The sequence below is a fragment of the Electrona antarctica genome, assembly GCF_951216825.1.
Source record: "Electrona antarctica genome assembly, chromosome: 16".
NCBI lineage: Eukaryota > Metazoa > Chordata > Actinopteri > Myctophiformes > Myctophidae > Electrona > Electrona antarctica.
The window spans coordinates 37,308,132-37,325,348 of NC_136797.1; the positions used below are offsets into that span (position 1 = coordinate 37,308,132).

At 41.7% G+C, this 17,217-nt stretch overlaps 1 protein-coding gene across 1 annotated transcript in view; it reads right to left on the bottom strand.

The window, feature by feature from the left end:
• Positions 1-3,573: 3,573 nt before the first annotated feature.
• The window catches only part of map3k1 (mitogen-activated protein kinase kinase kinase 1, E3 ubiquitin protein ligase), a 49,660-nt gene continuing 36,016 nt past the window's right edge, over positions 3,574-17,217 (bottom strand). Inside the window, exons 17-24 of the mRNA XM_079525021.1 lie at positions 16,618-16,772; positions 15,317-15,523; positions 14,134-14,286; positions 13,764-13,926; positions 13,385-13,516; positions 8,010-8,152; positions 7,553-7,684; positions 3,574-6,199 (exon numbers count right to left, since the gene is read on the bottom strand). Of these exons, the coding sequence (XP_079381147.1) occupies positions 6,050-6,199; positions 7,553-7,684; positions 8,010-8,152; positions 13,385-13,516; positions 13,764-13,926; positions 14,134-14,286; positions 15,317-15,523; positions 16,618-16,772 (1,235 nt within the window). The 3' untranslated portion in view covers positions 3,574-6,049. The remainder of the gene's footprint in view (positions 6,200-7,552; positions 7,685-8,009; positions 8,153-13,384; positions 13,517-13,763; positions 13,927-14,133; positions 14,287-15,316; positions 15,524-16,617; positions 16,773-17,217) is intronic.

Here is a 17,217-nt window from a genome sequence, read left to right on the forward strand (position 1 = left end):
AAAGTAGCCAAGCACATTCATTTTACTCAAGTAAAGGACAGTTGAGGACGTATTTTTAGTTTTTTACTTTATGTGTAAAAGTTGTCTGTATTTAACAAAGTCTTCTGTATTCAAATTAGTCTGTATTTGCATTTTCCACCAACATATTGTACGTTTTACTCCACTACAACTATTTGAAAACTTTAGTTTAATTATTTTTTAGATAGGCCTATATATTTTTTTTAATTATTATGGAAAGAAATTAATGACTTCAGCCCTGTTGTATAGCTTACTGGCTGTACAACTGATGACAGCACATGTTTGGTTATAAAATACAATAAGTGTACATTATAATTACAACTGCATAAGTAATATTCAGTAACTTTAAATCTAGTACTTGGTCAACTGCATGAACTATTTCAACCCTCCTGTTATCTTCAAATGTACTTTTAACCTTGGGGTCAACCTCCAGAAAATCAGTATAATTATAATTATTATAAAACAATGGTTGTCCGGGGATCTGCAGGTCAAAATATAGCATATCTACAGTGCTTGTAGATAGGCCATGTAATTGTAACAGTATTTCTACAGGTATTATTATATACTTTTACTTAAGTAAAACATTTGAGTACTTTCCCAGACCTGTACAAAACAAATTGCAGCTTTCCACACCTGCTGGCAACCTCACCCAAAACATGTTGTTGCCTGTCATCTGTGACCGAAGATGTTTGTGCTTCTTTGGCAAAGACCTGCACTGCACACAAATCACAAGAGAAAGTCTCCACTTATAAGTGAACCATATGCAGACAGACAGACATACAGACATACAGGCAGGCAGGCAGACAGACGGACGGGCAGGCAGACACACAATGAGGGTAATTACTATAGTAATACATAAATAAATACATAAAACTTTGTTATAACTATGTTTTATTTACTTGACATTTGGAGATATGTGCCAAATGTTAAGTTAAAGAACAACATTTAAAGCTCCAACATTTACCGATTCACTTATTAATATTCAGAAGTATTCGACCTGAAAAGGAAGCAGTTCAACATTGGCACACGGACAATAATATGAAACGCAAAGAGATTGTCCCAATATTTTTGTTTATTTACTATAAAGACAAACACCATATAAAATTTCCATGTCATAAAAGGCTTTGAATAGAGTATATTAAGAAAGTATTTCACGTTTACAGTATACAGCATCAGGCAGTTTCCATTCGTGTTGAGATTTTCATGAGTTTATTTTTGCAAGGTTGCCAACAGGAGGCGCCCTTGAGCCCTGGATTTTTTTATATTTTTATTTTTTTAATAAGCACTTAATGGAGAGAGTGCGATAGAGAGAGAGAGTGAGAGGGGGGGGGGGGGGGGACAAAGTATTCAACCCCAGTACTTGAGTCAAAGTATCGCTACTCCTGGTCAAATAAAGTCATCAGATTTTCCAGGAACGTTCAGTGAAAGCAGATCTCCAAGCTCAACAACATTCTGTGATCCGACGCGTTGTGAGCTTGTAGATTTGCTATTTTCACTATATCTGAAATGGGGATTAAGTGGTTAATTCATGATGTAAAATAGAAATATCCCTTCCTAGAAATGTAGTGGAGTCAAAAGTACAATGTTTGTCTTTGAAATGTGCTCAAGTAAAGTACAGGTGGTCAAAAATATTAGTCTGGAATCTGTGTGGAACCTGCATTTGCAAAGGGGGCCTCGTGACAAACCCGCCCCATATCTGCATACCGGACCCTGATTGGTGCCCCACAACTTCGGGGGCAGGAAAATCCAATCGCAACAGAGTGAGGCAAAGACCAAATCTGCTGAGGACAATTTTGTTTTTGTATGTTTTCCAGGCTAAAAGAAGATGTAATTCATTCACAGCACTCAAGTAAGTGCACTTTGATGTCCACCACACACAGAGAGAGAGGGAGAGAGAGAGAGAGAGAAGCTGAATTCCAATACCCCAAAAGCTCAGCCACTTGCTCGCTCACACTCGGTCACTCCGTCATGTCGGGGTTGCTGTGAAATTGGTGACCTGCTGAAATAATGTCAATCATGTAGAGGTCACCCAAATCATTGCGGTTTGTTTATTTGCAGAGTTCAACCTAGCGGTATTTAGGCCACGTATTTAATCGCAAATCATTGTGGTTTGTTTATGTACAAAGTTCAACCTAGCGGCATTTAGGTCACGTATTTAAATACCTGAGGAGGAAAATAATTTGCTGTCTGTGCTTCCATGTGGTACAGGTCGCCCAAATGAATTGCAGCAGCCAATGAGGTCTGATATGGATACGGCAGTTTGTGAATGCACTTTCTCAATCTCATCCTAAACCTAATACTCCAAACGCTCCAAACCTTGGACAGCATGTCCCCCCCTCTCCACCCCCAAGTTCCTGGAGGGAGCGTACTATACCAAAACCGGCCTACACACAATGCTTATCACGTCCCCAGAGAGATGGTGAACTCAGAGGTGCAAACTGAACCAGCTGTAAGTTATGTGAAGTCTACAAAAAGGTCACATATCACTGGAGTGAGCGAGTGCGAGTGAGCGAGTGGCCGATATGTTTTGGGGGGTATTGGAATTTGGCTATAGAGAGAGAGAGAGACACTTTGGTAAAAGACAGTACAGTATAGGACATGTGAGGTAGTACAGACAGCAATAACAGCAGTAGACGTCGACGATGAATACAAAATATGTACCACTAAAAAAAGTTACACAAGAAACAGTTTCCGCACGACTTTCCTTTCAGTAGCCTACAGCTGAGATCAAACACAAAACAATGACCATTAGCATCACATTTATAGCATAAAATAAAAACAAAAAGGATGATCTACGACAAGGAAACCCATGGGCGATGATTTAGAAGGGAGTGTTTCACTTTTAAAACACTTTCTGGGCCATTTTAACTCTAATCTACTCAGGCTTTTGTTTGCACCCCAGACAGTTTATGTTGCTTGATTAAAAATGTATAATATATTCATAATTCATGATCAGACCCTCTACTATCTTATATATTATTGTAACTTCAACTTCCATTATGTTACTCATTGAAAACACACCCTGCTTCAGGTGAATAATGTCTTTACAATGTGTGAGGGGCATGTTTTATTAATTACATAATTTATTTTTTATATATATTATTTGAAAATTAAACAAAATAAAATAAAATAAATGTAAAAAAGTAATTGAATTAGAAGCAAAATATCAGTCTCAAGAAGCAGGGACATACGTGAATTCAATGAATCCAACATCGTTAGAACGGAGTTTGAAGTTATAATGGGTTATATCGGACAGGAGAGGGTTAGTATCTTATAACATGAATATCAAATATCTAAATATCGAATCAAACAACTTAAAAACTGTCTGATGTTCACAAAATCCCGGGTAGACGAAATGTTCCTTTAAAGTATCGCCCAGGAATTTGATGGGTATACAGTAAAATCCACTGTGATAATTTAACTCGAGTGTACGAATGTGAGTTTGCACACTCTCTGAAATGTCTGAATTAAAATAGAGGATTTTACCGTGCAAGATGTGTATATAAAAATGAGAATGGTTAATGATTATAGACATATACAAGACAATAATACTGATTAGCTTCCATGATTTTATAGATTTCTTCCAGTATATAAAAAAACAAACAAGAGTGCATAATTTTAAAGCTCTTAAAAAGACATCGAGAAGAAATTAAGATTAGAAAAGATAACCCAAAAATATAACAAAAAAATAAACACAAAAGGTACTTTATGGAGAGAGAGAAAAAAAAACTTGAGTATAAAAATATGCTGAAGTACAATAATATTAGCTACCAAACGTAACATATATTTACATCTTATTATCAAACCTTAATCTAGCTCGTTTTGAAATGATTTAATTGTTTTCGCGTGATTGGGCGAACAGGGTTTCAATTAAAACTTCCAAAACAATATTTCCCCACTTTAAAAATGATTAAATTGCAAATCTATATTTGGCATCTCTACCGTGCTGCTATATTTTAGAGATTTTTAAGAGCAAACAGTTAAGGAGTTATATTTCATACATGTAACATAACTTATAATTCAATTTAACAAGAGATGAGTCCATTACAAATATCGATCACCTCCGATGTTCAAAAGAAACAATCCCTCCACCAAATAAAAAACACTGTAAATCGTTGATTTTGTCATACAGAAAAATAGATGATTTTCATTTTGTTTGAAAAGCTTCAGAACGATTGAGAAATGTGAACGACAGTTTTGTGAACTTACAGACAGTTTGAGAACTAAACGTGTACAGTGTATGCACATTATCCATTGTTGGTCTCCATGAGTGCGTGGGCGGACACACACACACACACACACACACACACACACACACACACACACACACACACACACACACACACACACACACACACACACACACACACACACACACACACACACACACACACACACACACACACACACACACACACACACACACACACACACACACACACACACACACACACGATATCCTCCCCTTAAAAAGGCAGAACAGCGCAGTTCTGTGGTAGATTGTGGTCCTTTAACAGCAATGCTAATAGACCTACAGTTGTTGCAATATCGCTTTTTGTAGATGAAATAATTTCCATAACCACGTCAGTCTAAGGGTAGCTTAGAAAGACGACAAATGGAGATAGATAGATATAGATAGATAGATAGATAGATAGAATCATATAAAATCATAAGTTAATACACAAATTCATCTCTTTTCTAAAAAAAAGTAAGAAGCAAAAATAAACATCTGAAAAAATACCAGCATCGTAAGCATTCACATTCAGTGTTACTTGCTAGCTGAACTAGCAACGATCAACCGTTTTTTTTGTTAGATATAATCGCAATTCCCTGAAATACTTTTAAATGATTTCAAATGATTCATCGACCAAAAATGTGTTTATGGCCCTGACAGTAAAATGCACATCATAAGAATGCACCTCTCGTGGAAAACGAATTGTGCACGACAAAACAAGTTGAAAGCTTGACCGATAAAAACGACAGTTTGATTACATTTTGTACACAAAAACAAAAACAAAAACAAAACATAAAACAAAAAAATGACATACTGAGAACACGTAAGAGATAACACGCACCTATTTCTAACATCGGCTTGAAATGGGTCCCCACGTTTCACAGCTTTTTCTCCTGCTTGCAAAGACGCAGTGAAAAGCAACACAGATTATCGACGTGTTGACCATTAATTAAGAAGGCACCGTTTTGGACTTTCCACACTAAAGGTAGGGCAAGTGATATTTTTAAAGTGATATAAGTGTTAATTTATATGCCTATATCGTAATAGTAATCATTGCTAGTGTCTCCCCCATCTCTCCAGTTCTTTAGTAAACAGAAAAATACATACAGGATGCCAATTTCATCCAATCCGGAGAGAACTCAGGATACAGAATAAACAGAATAATTCGGAAGTGATTAGACAAAAATGAAATGGGTTTTCTCTCTCCTGATCGGATGGAATTGGTATGCCCGATCTGAAAATGCATTTTGTGTTTTACAGAACTGGAGAGACGGGGAGACCTCTGTTACTATCATAGTATAGAGCCATTTAACACTTATATAAAACAAAGAAAAATCACTTACAATATCTTTAAACTTCGAGAGGGAAGGGGGTTTGGCGTTCCTTGACCCAATACGGACCCTCGAGGTGGGACGAAGGCGGAGGTCCGTCCTGGGGCGAGAGCGGCGAAGGAAGACAGTAGTATTTTGAGGAAATGATGTCGGACAGATGCAGTGGTTCACAAAGTAAGTGGGGTCCAGGGACACCCAGGGGTCCTTGAGGAGTTATGTGTCGGTGACTCTGAGATTGCACAAATGGAACCAAATGGACCCTTACGGTAAGGCTCCATTTGGTTTCATTTGTACGCTGAGTGAAAAAGCATCGTTACAGTGTAGATTGGGGTCCCAGACATAAAAACGTGGTATCAAATGGGGGGGGGGGGGGGGGTTCCGTGGCGTATTGCATATCAAACTGGGGGTTGAAAAGCTTGAAATTGAAAAGGTGGAGAAGCGCGGCTATGTGGAGGTCAGTGCGGGGTTACCGCCCCAGCCTGAAGGCGGGGTGTTTGAGCAGGTCCCGGGAGGTGGGCCGGTCGGCCGGCTGCAGCTCCAGACAACGCAGAGTCACGTCTTTCAGACCCGGGGACAGCTGGGGGGGGATGGAGGGCGCTGCTGTGGCGCTCGCAATCTGCAAGGACAAAAACAATGTTTTTTTTAGAAGCCACTCTTAACTCTCTCGCTTCTCAAAGACCCAGCGGGTCTTTAGTTACAGCAAATGACTGATAGTTCGGAACCAAATGGACTCTTACGGTTACAGACCAAGTGCTTGTTCTCGGAGTTAACACCCCCAACGCCCAGGACGAAGTTCTTTGTCTTTTCTATTAGTAACGCCCGACGCCCAGGACGAAGTATTGATCAAAAGACGAAGTTTATTGATATGAGAACGGATCGAATGGCTCCATAGCCCAGGAGCGCCTGTTGGGCAATCCTCGGTGTTGCGTAAGAGTGAGACGCTATTGTTAGCTGCTAAACACACATTCACAACAACATCCGGTCCGTCCGGAAAAGGGGTCCGTGTTTATAAATCGAATGGGCGCTATAATGTAATGGATTAAATAACCCCGGGCAATTAAAGTGTTCAAAGTCAAAGTCAAAGTCGTACGATTTGTCACACACGTTACCGCAGTGAAATTTGTTCTCCGCATTTGACCCATCTCTTGGAGCGGTGAGCCGCAGCCAAGGAGCGGTGAGCTGCAGCCGTGCCGTGCTCGGGAATCATTTGATTAGTAGATTTGACCCCCCAATCCAACCCTTTGATGCCGAGTGTCAAGCAGAGAGGCATTGGGTCCCATTTTTACAGTCTTTGGTATGACCCGGCCAGGGATCGAACCCCGACCTCCCAGTTTCAGGGCGGACACTCTAACCACAAGGCCACTGAGCTGTTAACGTGTGATGACACTTTGGAGTTACATGGCAAGGTAACTTACACAACTCAAAACCTCTAACAAACATTTGTGAAACATCTTCAATAGTTGCTCCATTCTAGCCTGTGCTGCAGGCTAGAATACCAGAACGCTCGCCTCAAAAACACAGTCGCCTCGGGCCGTGCGGCCAGCGGAACGGTAGAACGCTCGGTCTCTGCCTGGTATTCCTAAACGTAACCTCAGTAAACTACGCCTAAACGGTTAAACCTAACCTCACTAAACTATGCCTAGTTTTAACCTCAGTAAAACGACACCAAAATCTAAACTTATTTCTAACCTTATCCTCAGTAAAAACAAATAAAAGACGCACCCCGCCACAAATCTTTACTGTGCAAAGTCAATGAGGAGACAATTATTTTCTATCCATTTCTTATCAGCATAGCAACCATTTGAAATATCTCACCAATGTCACAGTACGGTAAGTTGCTTTAAATTAAACCTGAGGATCTTACAGTGAAGATTGGTGTCCCCCAAAAAATGTTTTTATCAAATAGGGGTCTGTGGTCTCCAACACATATCAGACTGAGCTTCTGAGGAGTGTGTGATGGACGTTTTACCTTGAATATGAGGGCCAGGTGGTTGGAGTGCTTCTCTGCGTTCCAGGGGGGCTTGGCACAGGACATCTCGATGATGGCACAGCCCACGCTCCACACGTCACAGCTGCGACCATACTGCTGTCCCCTCAGCACCTGCACACGCACGCACGCACGCACACACGCACACACACACAAAATAAGTAAGCCAGAAACATTTCCAGTATTTTGGAAATGGGAAGTGCACAAAGACTGCCGGCCATAAGCACCAACAGGACGCGGTGCGCTGCCACACGGCTGCCACATTTGTAGCAATTGTTTTTTTTACTAAACAACATTTTTCACCACGCGGTAATGCCTGGAAATAGAACAGTGGCGCATCGGAGCGCCAGGTGCGTCGTTTGCAGCCTGTGTGTTGCCCTTAACGGCTGGCAAAGACAAAGGCCTCAGACCGGTTCAAAAAGATCTTTCACTGTCGTACCTCAGGAGCCATGAAGGCGATGGTTCCCAGCAGCTGGCCTTGAAACTCGCCCGCCCCCGTGCCTTTGGATGCCAGTCTCGATGCCGCTCCAAAGTCAGCGATTCTCAGCCTCTGGCCTGTGCTGTCGATGAGCAGGTTGGCACCTAGGGAGAGGGTGGAGGAGTGTTAGTCGAGTCCCGTTTATGTCGCGCACCGGAAATAGCAGATATATAAGCTCACAGTAGGTGCGTTTACATGGACACCTTTCTTCCAATCTGATTAAAATAAACCCGATTGAAGGTTTTGGATCAAGTGTTTACATGGGGCAAGTTCAATCCGATCAGGTGTTTACATGTGCCCACTTTTAATCAGATTAGCTGCCGTTTGTATAATGAAATCAGACCCATCTGAACAGAGTGGTGATGTACTCAGGGGCGGCCTTAGAGATCGGGAGGCCCCGTTCATGACGTCATAATTTTAATAATTAATAATTATTATAAAAAAAATAAAAAATGTTTTTTTTTCCCTCTTTTTTTGTCAGTGTCTCAGCGCTGCTAGTGCAGTGAGTGCACGCGGGAGGCCCCGTTCATGACGTCATAATTTTAATAATGAATAATTATTATAAAAAAAACAAAAAAACCTGCAGCAATTATTAGCTGATGCCAACTAGTGGTAAGTGGACGTACAGGAGGAGGATGAATAATTGACTAGGCTGATTGGAAGGATGTGATGCAATGCAATACTACTACTACTACAAATAATAATAATAATAATAATAATAATTACATCATTTTTAAATTCAATTGAAATGATTGAGACATATATAAGGCCGCCACTGGATGTACTGTACTCGTTCTGTACTCGTACTGTACTAATACTGTACTTGTACTGTAGCCTACTACATTGTACTGTACTGATACCGTACTTGTACTGTAGCCTACTACATTGTACTGTACTGTACTGATACCGTACTTGTACTGTAGCCTACTACATTGTACTATACTGTACTCGTACTGTAATGCACTTGTACTGTAGTCGTACTGTACTTACTTGTACTATACTGTACTCATACTGTACTACATTGTACTGTAGGGCATTCACTTCTAGTCAGTTTTACTAGTTGACTAGTTGCCTAGTTTACTAGTCGACTAGTTGATTAACACCTTGGATGTCCAAGTCAGAGTTCTCCGTCCAAGTTCAAGGTCATGGTCAAGTGCCCAACACGGAGATTGTTAAACAGGACGGAGATTAATGAAAACAAAACCGTTCGCATCGCTCTAGAGCCTTGGAGCGCTTGTTGCCCGATCCGATGACGTGTCAAAAAGTGACACGTCATCGAAAATCTCCCCTGCCTGTTTAGCTGACGAAAACGAAAATCTTAAAACGATCATAACTCCCGATCTAAATCATCCCGTCTAATTCTGAAAAAAGATCCTGTGTTTGACGGCCTTCCGCGGTCCAGTCGCTAGTCGCGATAGATTTATTATGACCTCCCGTTGTTGTCGAACGACTCTAGAGTGGTGTGGCTATTGTTAGCTGCTACACAGACATGCACACCAACTTCCGGTGCGCCGGTAAAAGTGGTCCGTGCACTACAAATGATGGGCACCCTGGATGAAATGGATTAAATAGTTCCAGGCTTCTAAGGTGTTTTAACTACCTATTATGTAAAAGTATAGTACAGTACAGTACAGTAGGCTGAGAGTACACTCCACTAAAAAAATCTCAACTTCCCATCATGCACCTGTGCACGGTGTGAAGCTCGACAGCGCCACTTTGTCACCTGTTGGTACCCTAAACGGACAGACAGACATAGGGACACACATTGCCGTTCCTTAAGTGGCTGCACCACTCAATAATACATTATTATTATTATACACACAGCTAACCATATTATTATTAATAGGCCTATTATTACTATAAAATGGGTCACCACATGTGTTTTCCCACTTTTACCCATTCTTCCCTCCCGCCTTTACACACACTGAACTGTTTTTTGTTTGGGTTTTTTTTAATCGGGAGGCCCCCAATGCTCGAGGCCCGTTTCAATTGAAACGATTGAAACATATATAAGGCCGCCACTGGATGTATTTGGATTTGTTTCGTTAATGAAGCAGCAGAACAGTTTGACTTCAACTTTTCTGATGGGGGAAATGAGTGGAGAAGATGAGCAGAAGAACAAAGGGATTGTAATGGTAGGCCTACCTAATACCTATAGGCTATAGAGCGCCACAGTCCCGCCCCCTACCATGGCCCAGGAAATGAATCCCAATGCATTTTTCCCATAGACATTTCAAAAAGTAAATAAATAAAATAAATACTTTCTGAAATGTCTATGAGGAAAATGAACGGAGAATCATTTCCTGGGCCATGTAGGGGGCGGGACTGCAACGCTCTATAGGCCTACTGTTACAACGCTGCTGTTTGTGTAGGCCTACAGGCTACAGCCCTACTTGTAGATGGGCTTGCCCACTTCCAACCCATGCCAGTTAGCCCACATGTAGACCATGTTGGAACTACATGGGCTTGCCCACTTCCAACCCATGCAAGTTAGCCCACATGTAGACCATGTTGGACCAATATGGGCTTGCCTACTTCCAACCCATGCCAGTTAGCCCTTGTGTAGACCACGTGGGACCTATATAGGCTTGCCCACTTCCAACCCATGCAAGTTAGCCCACATGTAGACCATGTTGGAAATACATCGGGTAGTTTCCCTTGACTCCTTCAAAACCGCTCTCAAAGGGCACCTACGGATGGCTGCAATTCGAAACTGGCCCCCGTAAAATCTGAATCCCCCCCCACCGCCCCCCCCTTTTTCCCCTCACTGTATATATTTCTTTTCCCTTTTTACCTCCTTTATGATGAATTCCTGTTCTGTCTATAGAAGTGTCTATTTGTACGTCTCTAAATGTTTTGATGATTTGAACATGGTGGACCCTATTGGAAACAAGTGTAATGCTTAATTGGGTCGTCCACTCACAGTTAACAGCCTTTGTATTGAGTTTGTGCTTGAAATGTACTGTAATTCTGCAAACTGTTAATAAATTCTTCAATCAATCAATCAAAACATGTTCCCAGTTCAAGCCCATTCCCACTTGTACCCATGTATCCCGCATTGAAACCACATGGGACCCAAGTGGGCGTGCTGGCTGGGTTCCATCTCTCCTCTCTCATCTCTGTCGAGAATGCAACTAGCCTACTTGGACTGTGTTTGTTTAGCAATGGTAGGCTACTGAATGGTAGAGCCTTCAGAAGTCGGAGTTGATTGATTTCCAGTTTATTTTGTGGCTAGTAATTAATAACCCTTATGGTCTGAGTCGTCTCGTCTTTATACTATTTATTATTAATTCAGCTTTCACATTTTACCCTACCCTATAGTTGCAATGGAAAGAATATTATATTAAATATCTATATACAATGAAAAATATTAAGAGTAGGCTACATGGCATGCAAGCCATTTAAAATGTAAAATAGGCTAATGTGGAATTTTGCGCAGGTGGTTCCAAATGATGAATTGATTACATCACTAGCAAAAGACGTGAAACTAGGTCAAATCAATTACTGTAGCTGCAGCGGAGCTGTTCCAACTCTGACTTGAAGCAGCGGAGCTGGTCCGACTCTGACTCACTTGAAGCACACTAAACTGACCAGATTCAAGTTTAAACCATAATGGCATGTAGGCATAGTATTGGATATCAACTTTCTTCAGCCAAACAGAAACAGATCTGCGATCACAGAGGCAGGGGTGGGGGGGGGGGGGGGGCAGCGCATGCAACTTCAGGTAGCCTACGAGTGATTCTCATCATCCATTATCTCAGTGGCTGCAACACTTTTATTTATTTATACTTTTTATTTGCATGGGAGATTTTCGGCAATAGTTCCGTGTGTGTGCGCGCACGTGCGCTTGCAGAGAGAGAGGGGGAGAGGGAACGAGAGAGGAATACCGCCTCATCGCACTGCCAAAAACAAGGAGGTTAAGCAACAGAAATTGCCGACGATTTGATGTGCAGAAAGAACATATCAGATTCTAATCGGGTTAAGGTGTATACATGGAAGAAATGTCCTCTTGATCGGGTCTAAAAAAAGTCTAGACCACCCCTCTGCACCCGATTAGAATTTAAATCGGGTCGGACTTGATCGGGTTTATTTAGGTGTATACATGGATATTTTAAATCGGGTGTATTTAAAACCTTGTTTTAACCCGATTAGAACGTGACATGTAAACGTGCCTAGTGCATCACAACGTGCAATGTGACTAGCTTGAAGATCAGCTATTTCCAGTGCATGCCAATGTACTGTAAACACATCTGCTCAGAATCTTTAAAAAGCACTGCATTTGAAGTCCTATTAAAATGTATTGCGGATAAGGATATTTTTTGGATAAATAAATATGCATTTTTGAGGAGCGCTAGCCCCTAGCCCCTCCTATGCACAGCTTTGTCTGTTTGTGTGAACACAAACACGATGATTTGATTGGCTGATCACCCCATAGCGATGATTTTATTGGCTGAGCAAAGTACATATTGAGGATAGAAATCACACCTGTGTGACGTGAGGGGCGCTCTTATCATCATACATCATCATGACGTAATAGACACTATGACGTCAAATTGTCCATTCATTGTTAATGGGAATTTAATGTTTGTGTAGGACAAAGTTTGTGAACATACACCACTAAAAGCTGGACATAGGAGGGGGCTCAGCCCCTCAAAAAGTGAGGGCATATAAGTGAAGACGCCAAAAGTGATTGGCCTAATGACATTTGTGATGATTTGATTGGATGAGCACGGAATGTGATGTATGATGATGTATGATGATAAGAGCGCCTCTCACTTCACACAAGGGTGATGTAAGAGCCCCTCCTATATTCAGCTATTAGTGTAGATTTTCGTCTTACAACATTAAATTCCCATCGACAATGAATGGAGAATTACGTCATAATGTGTCTGAGCAAATGATGATGATGTACGATGATAAGAGCACCCCTCACTTCACATGGGTGTGATTTGTTTATAAAGAGCAGAAGAGATTTTATTGCAATTATTACAGTATTATTCATAATATGAAGCCATTTTACACTTATTGCACATGAACAGATCTGACCAATAAAACAAAAGTACCAGTTCTGTTCAAAATTTGTCGTCTCACGTTTTTCTACAAGCCCGGTATAAGCAGGATCGATATGGTTGCTCATTATCAACAACACATGAATAAGCTCCACCCCTACTTAGGAATGCCATTAGAGGTCAGAGTCTTTGAAACGTTAATTTATTCCAGGTTCAACTTTACCCTGCACCTCCTGAAATGTGTGTAGGTACAGTAAATCATGTTCCTGGACATAATTCAGCGTACTGTACGTACAGTAAAGCATGTTCCTGGACATAATTCCGTACCTTTGATGTCTCGGTGGATGACCTGGTTCTCGTGCAGGTAGGCCAGGCCGCGCAGTAGCTGCTCAGAGTAGTTGACAATCACGTTCTCTTTGAAGGCCCCATACTTGTTCAGAAGATGAGACACACTGCCGCCTGTGGTTAGAAAGCAACGGACTTGTTCAGAACATGAGACACAACTGCCACATTTTCCACGGAAATGGATTCATCTCCAGTGTTACTTTTCCGCAGCGTTTTTCAGCAAGGCATGCTGTTTTCAATCGGCAACAACACAGCGCGGCACTAGCTTGTAGATCTGCTATTTTTCAACAGCTAAAGTTCAAAATAACAGTTAAAGTGGTTCAAAGCTATAAGGCGTCACAGACGTGTCCTCGGGTCTCACCGGCCATCCACTCCACAAACAGGTTGTAGTTGTTCTTCTCGCAGGTGGCTCCTAGCATGCGGATGACGTTGGCGTGGTAGAGGTGACTCATCATGCGGATCTCCTCCCTCAGCGCCTCCACCACCTCCTCCTGCTCCGACGACGTGTTCCGAACGTACGTCACCTGGTAGACGACACCACAAAAATAAACATGTTTTACTATAATCTACAATAAACTGGTTAAAATAACATGTTATTCATTAAAGTGAATGAGAAATACTGAATATAGTATTATTATTTTTATTTTTTACCAAATGTAATATTATTACGTTATTCTCTGAGTGTTTACAAACATTTTAAAATCTGAAACCATTTCTGACCATAAACTGACCTGTTTGACAGCCATGAGCGTGCCGGTTCCCACATCCTGGGCCTGGTAGCATGAGGAGAAAGCCCCCAGGCCGATCTGCTGACCCTTCAGCCACTCGGCACCCTCCTTGTAGGGCTGCTTGGCTACCGTGTGTCCCGGCAGGGTCTCTGGAGTCTGCAACCGTTCACATCAATACATTCATAGCGTTAGATCATTAGACTGACCCATGTTTGGGTCGTTACAGCGCTCTCCCATGGACATATATGTAGACTGTCTGCAACTATGAGTAACTTAGTTTTTGACACATTTATTATAGGAGCCATTTTCAAACTGTCTTCATATACTGTACAGCAGGGTCCCCAAATAATTTGCCTCAGTCAAGGGCCATATTTTAGGGTACCGGGCTGGGGGCCGAGTCCGCGCAGGTTTTTTATTTTTTTATTAATTAAGCTTAGATAGATGTAGAACAGTGGTTCACAACCACTGTTCTACACACACACACCAGTGGTTCACAACCAGTGGTCCGGGGACCACCAGTGGTCCTTGAGGGGGTTCCAGGTGGTCCCCAGCTAAATGATGGAGAGTTGGTAACCAAATAGACCCTTATGGATCCTTAACTCTTGAGAATGTAAAATGAATTCATTTTCAGGGCAAGACCACATTTGAAAAGATATGGCAGGGCTCTAGCAGTGATTCTCATCATTTTAATTTGAAAGATGCCCAGTTTGACATGCATAGGCTACTGAACCCCATTTAATGCCATTTATATCTGGGACCTCAATTTATTATAACTTTTATTTATTTATGGACCTGTTATGGTGCATTTGGTTCCATTTGTACACTCCATTTGAACACTCTGAGTGCCAAAAGCCCTTGAACATGATTAAGGATTACTGTCATTATGGTAATCTCACACTTCATATTGCACACACCAAAGAAAAGTTTTTTTCAAACTTCTTCCAAGGGCCACAAGGGGGCGCCTCGCGGGCCGCAAATGGCCCGCTGGCCGCCTATTGGGAAACCCTGCTGTACAGTAATTGGTCCTTAAAGGGATAGTTCACCCCAAAAATTACTTATTTTCTATCAATTACTCACCCCATGGAGACTTGAATTCATGGATATTGTTTAGTTTTTGTTGCATTTGGCCAAAGAGTCTCCTTTGTGTCTCCATGGGTTGTTCATGGTCTTATGGTGCGGTACTCACGTCGGCCTGCAGGATGATGATGTCCTGGTCCTTCTCCACCTGCAGCTGTGGGATTATGGGTAATGCGTCCTGGGACTCTGACATGGCCATGACGGCAGCCAGGGCCTCCTCCTCCTCCGCCTGGATCTTCTCCAGGCACTTCTGATTGGTCGACACGTCCTCGCCCGGCGCGTCCGCCCGCTCCGGGCACAGCACCGCTACCTCCGACTGTAAGGAGATATGGACGATTAGAGTTCATTGAAACTAACCCAATTAACTAAAACTATATCTGACAAAACCTACAGTTAACTGAAATAAACATAACAATCACAACCGTGTGAAGTGAGGGGCACTAATATATTAAAGTCTAATCCATGTTGCTATGATTAGGTGACAAACGGTGACAAAATGGCATTTAATGTTTGTGTTGGAGGACAAGATGACATACATTTTCCCTTCATTGTCAATGGCATTTTTAAAACAAACATTGAACTAAAAACAAACATTAAACCTGTATATAGGAGGGGCTAGCGCCCCTCAAAAATTAAGCTTTACAAACAAATGATAACTGAAACTGTATAGGGTGTTTAAAAAACTTAAACTTTCTAGAATCTTAGAGGACATGTCCTTAGTTTTAGTCAGTCAATATTTCATACATAAGCTAATATTTGGCGTAGATATGAAATCTTCCAATATTTTGGGGTTTTCTGCGTCTTCCTCAGTCACTCTCACGACATCCATAAACCTCCTATTTGGCTTAACTCTTGTCCTTTTGCCTGGCAGTTCTAATGCACCTCTCATCCCTTCTATGGACATCATGTCCAAACCATTTCAACCTCGCCTCTCTTGTTTACCCCCAAACCTTCTAACCTGGGCCGATCCTCTCTAAGCTCACACCGATTCTCATTAGGAGTGACAAAGAGGAACAAGATCAGAAATTACTACATTTCTGATCCTGTCAATCCTTATCACTACTAATGAGAATCGTAGCAATCTCAATTCTGCCACGTCCAGCTCCAGTCTTTTTGTCAGTGTTTCCAGGTCGTACAGCATGGCTGGTCTCACTCCTATACATCTTCCGTCGAACTCTTGCTTGCTGGTTCCCTTCCGTCACAAATCACCCCTGAGTGACACTTCCCTCCATCCGTTCCACCCTGCCTGCACTCTCCTCTTCACCCTCTCTTCCACCCAACCCATTACTTACAATAAAAAAACTAAAACACCAACACTAATGCAAACTAAACTCATCGCACCACTTAAAAAACAAATCAAGATTAAATTAAAATACAGACTAATGAATCATGCAAAACAATAATAATGACCTTGAAGGTGACAGGTTGGTCGCCCGCCACCGGCATGACGGAGGCCTCCAGCAGGTCCTCGACGGAGGAGTCGATCTCCACCGAAGCGTCGGCGGGCAGCTCGCCTCGCAGCTCCTTCAACGCTCCTTTGAAGAAGGCCGTGCCGGGAATTAGGCCTGTCACCACCATGGAATGTGTTAGTTGACCACTCATTGTCATACACATAATTGTGAATCAATTGTGAGTTTTTTGGATTTTAACATTGGAACATGAATTAAAGTTACATTTATGTTTGCCTTTTAGGCTTTGTAAATACAAAAATTGCACTGGACAGATGACAAATAACCAAAATGATACAGAGAAATGACTGACAATAAGCGTTTCATGTACTATGGTCAAAACAGGGCAAATGCTTAAAAATGTTCATAGCATAAATAGCAGAGCTGTGAGCTAGTATGCTATTTCCTCTATTTTGGAACATTTGTCAACAGATGAATTCACACACACACACAAGAATGAAACAATAATAGTCTCTGTGCATAACTGGTCCACAAGGTTTCTAAAAATTCTTCTAAAAATATTGTTTTAATTTTGACAACGCTACTGTATGCCACCTTCTTC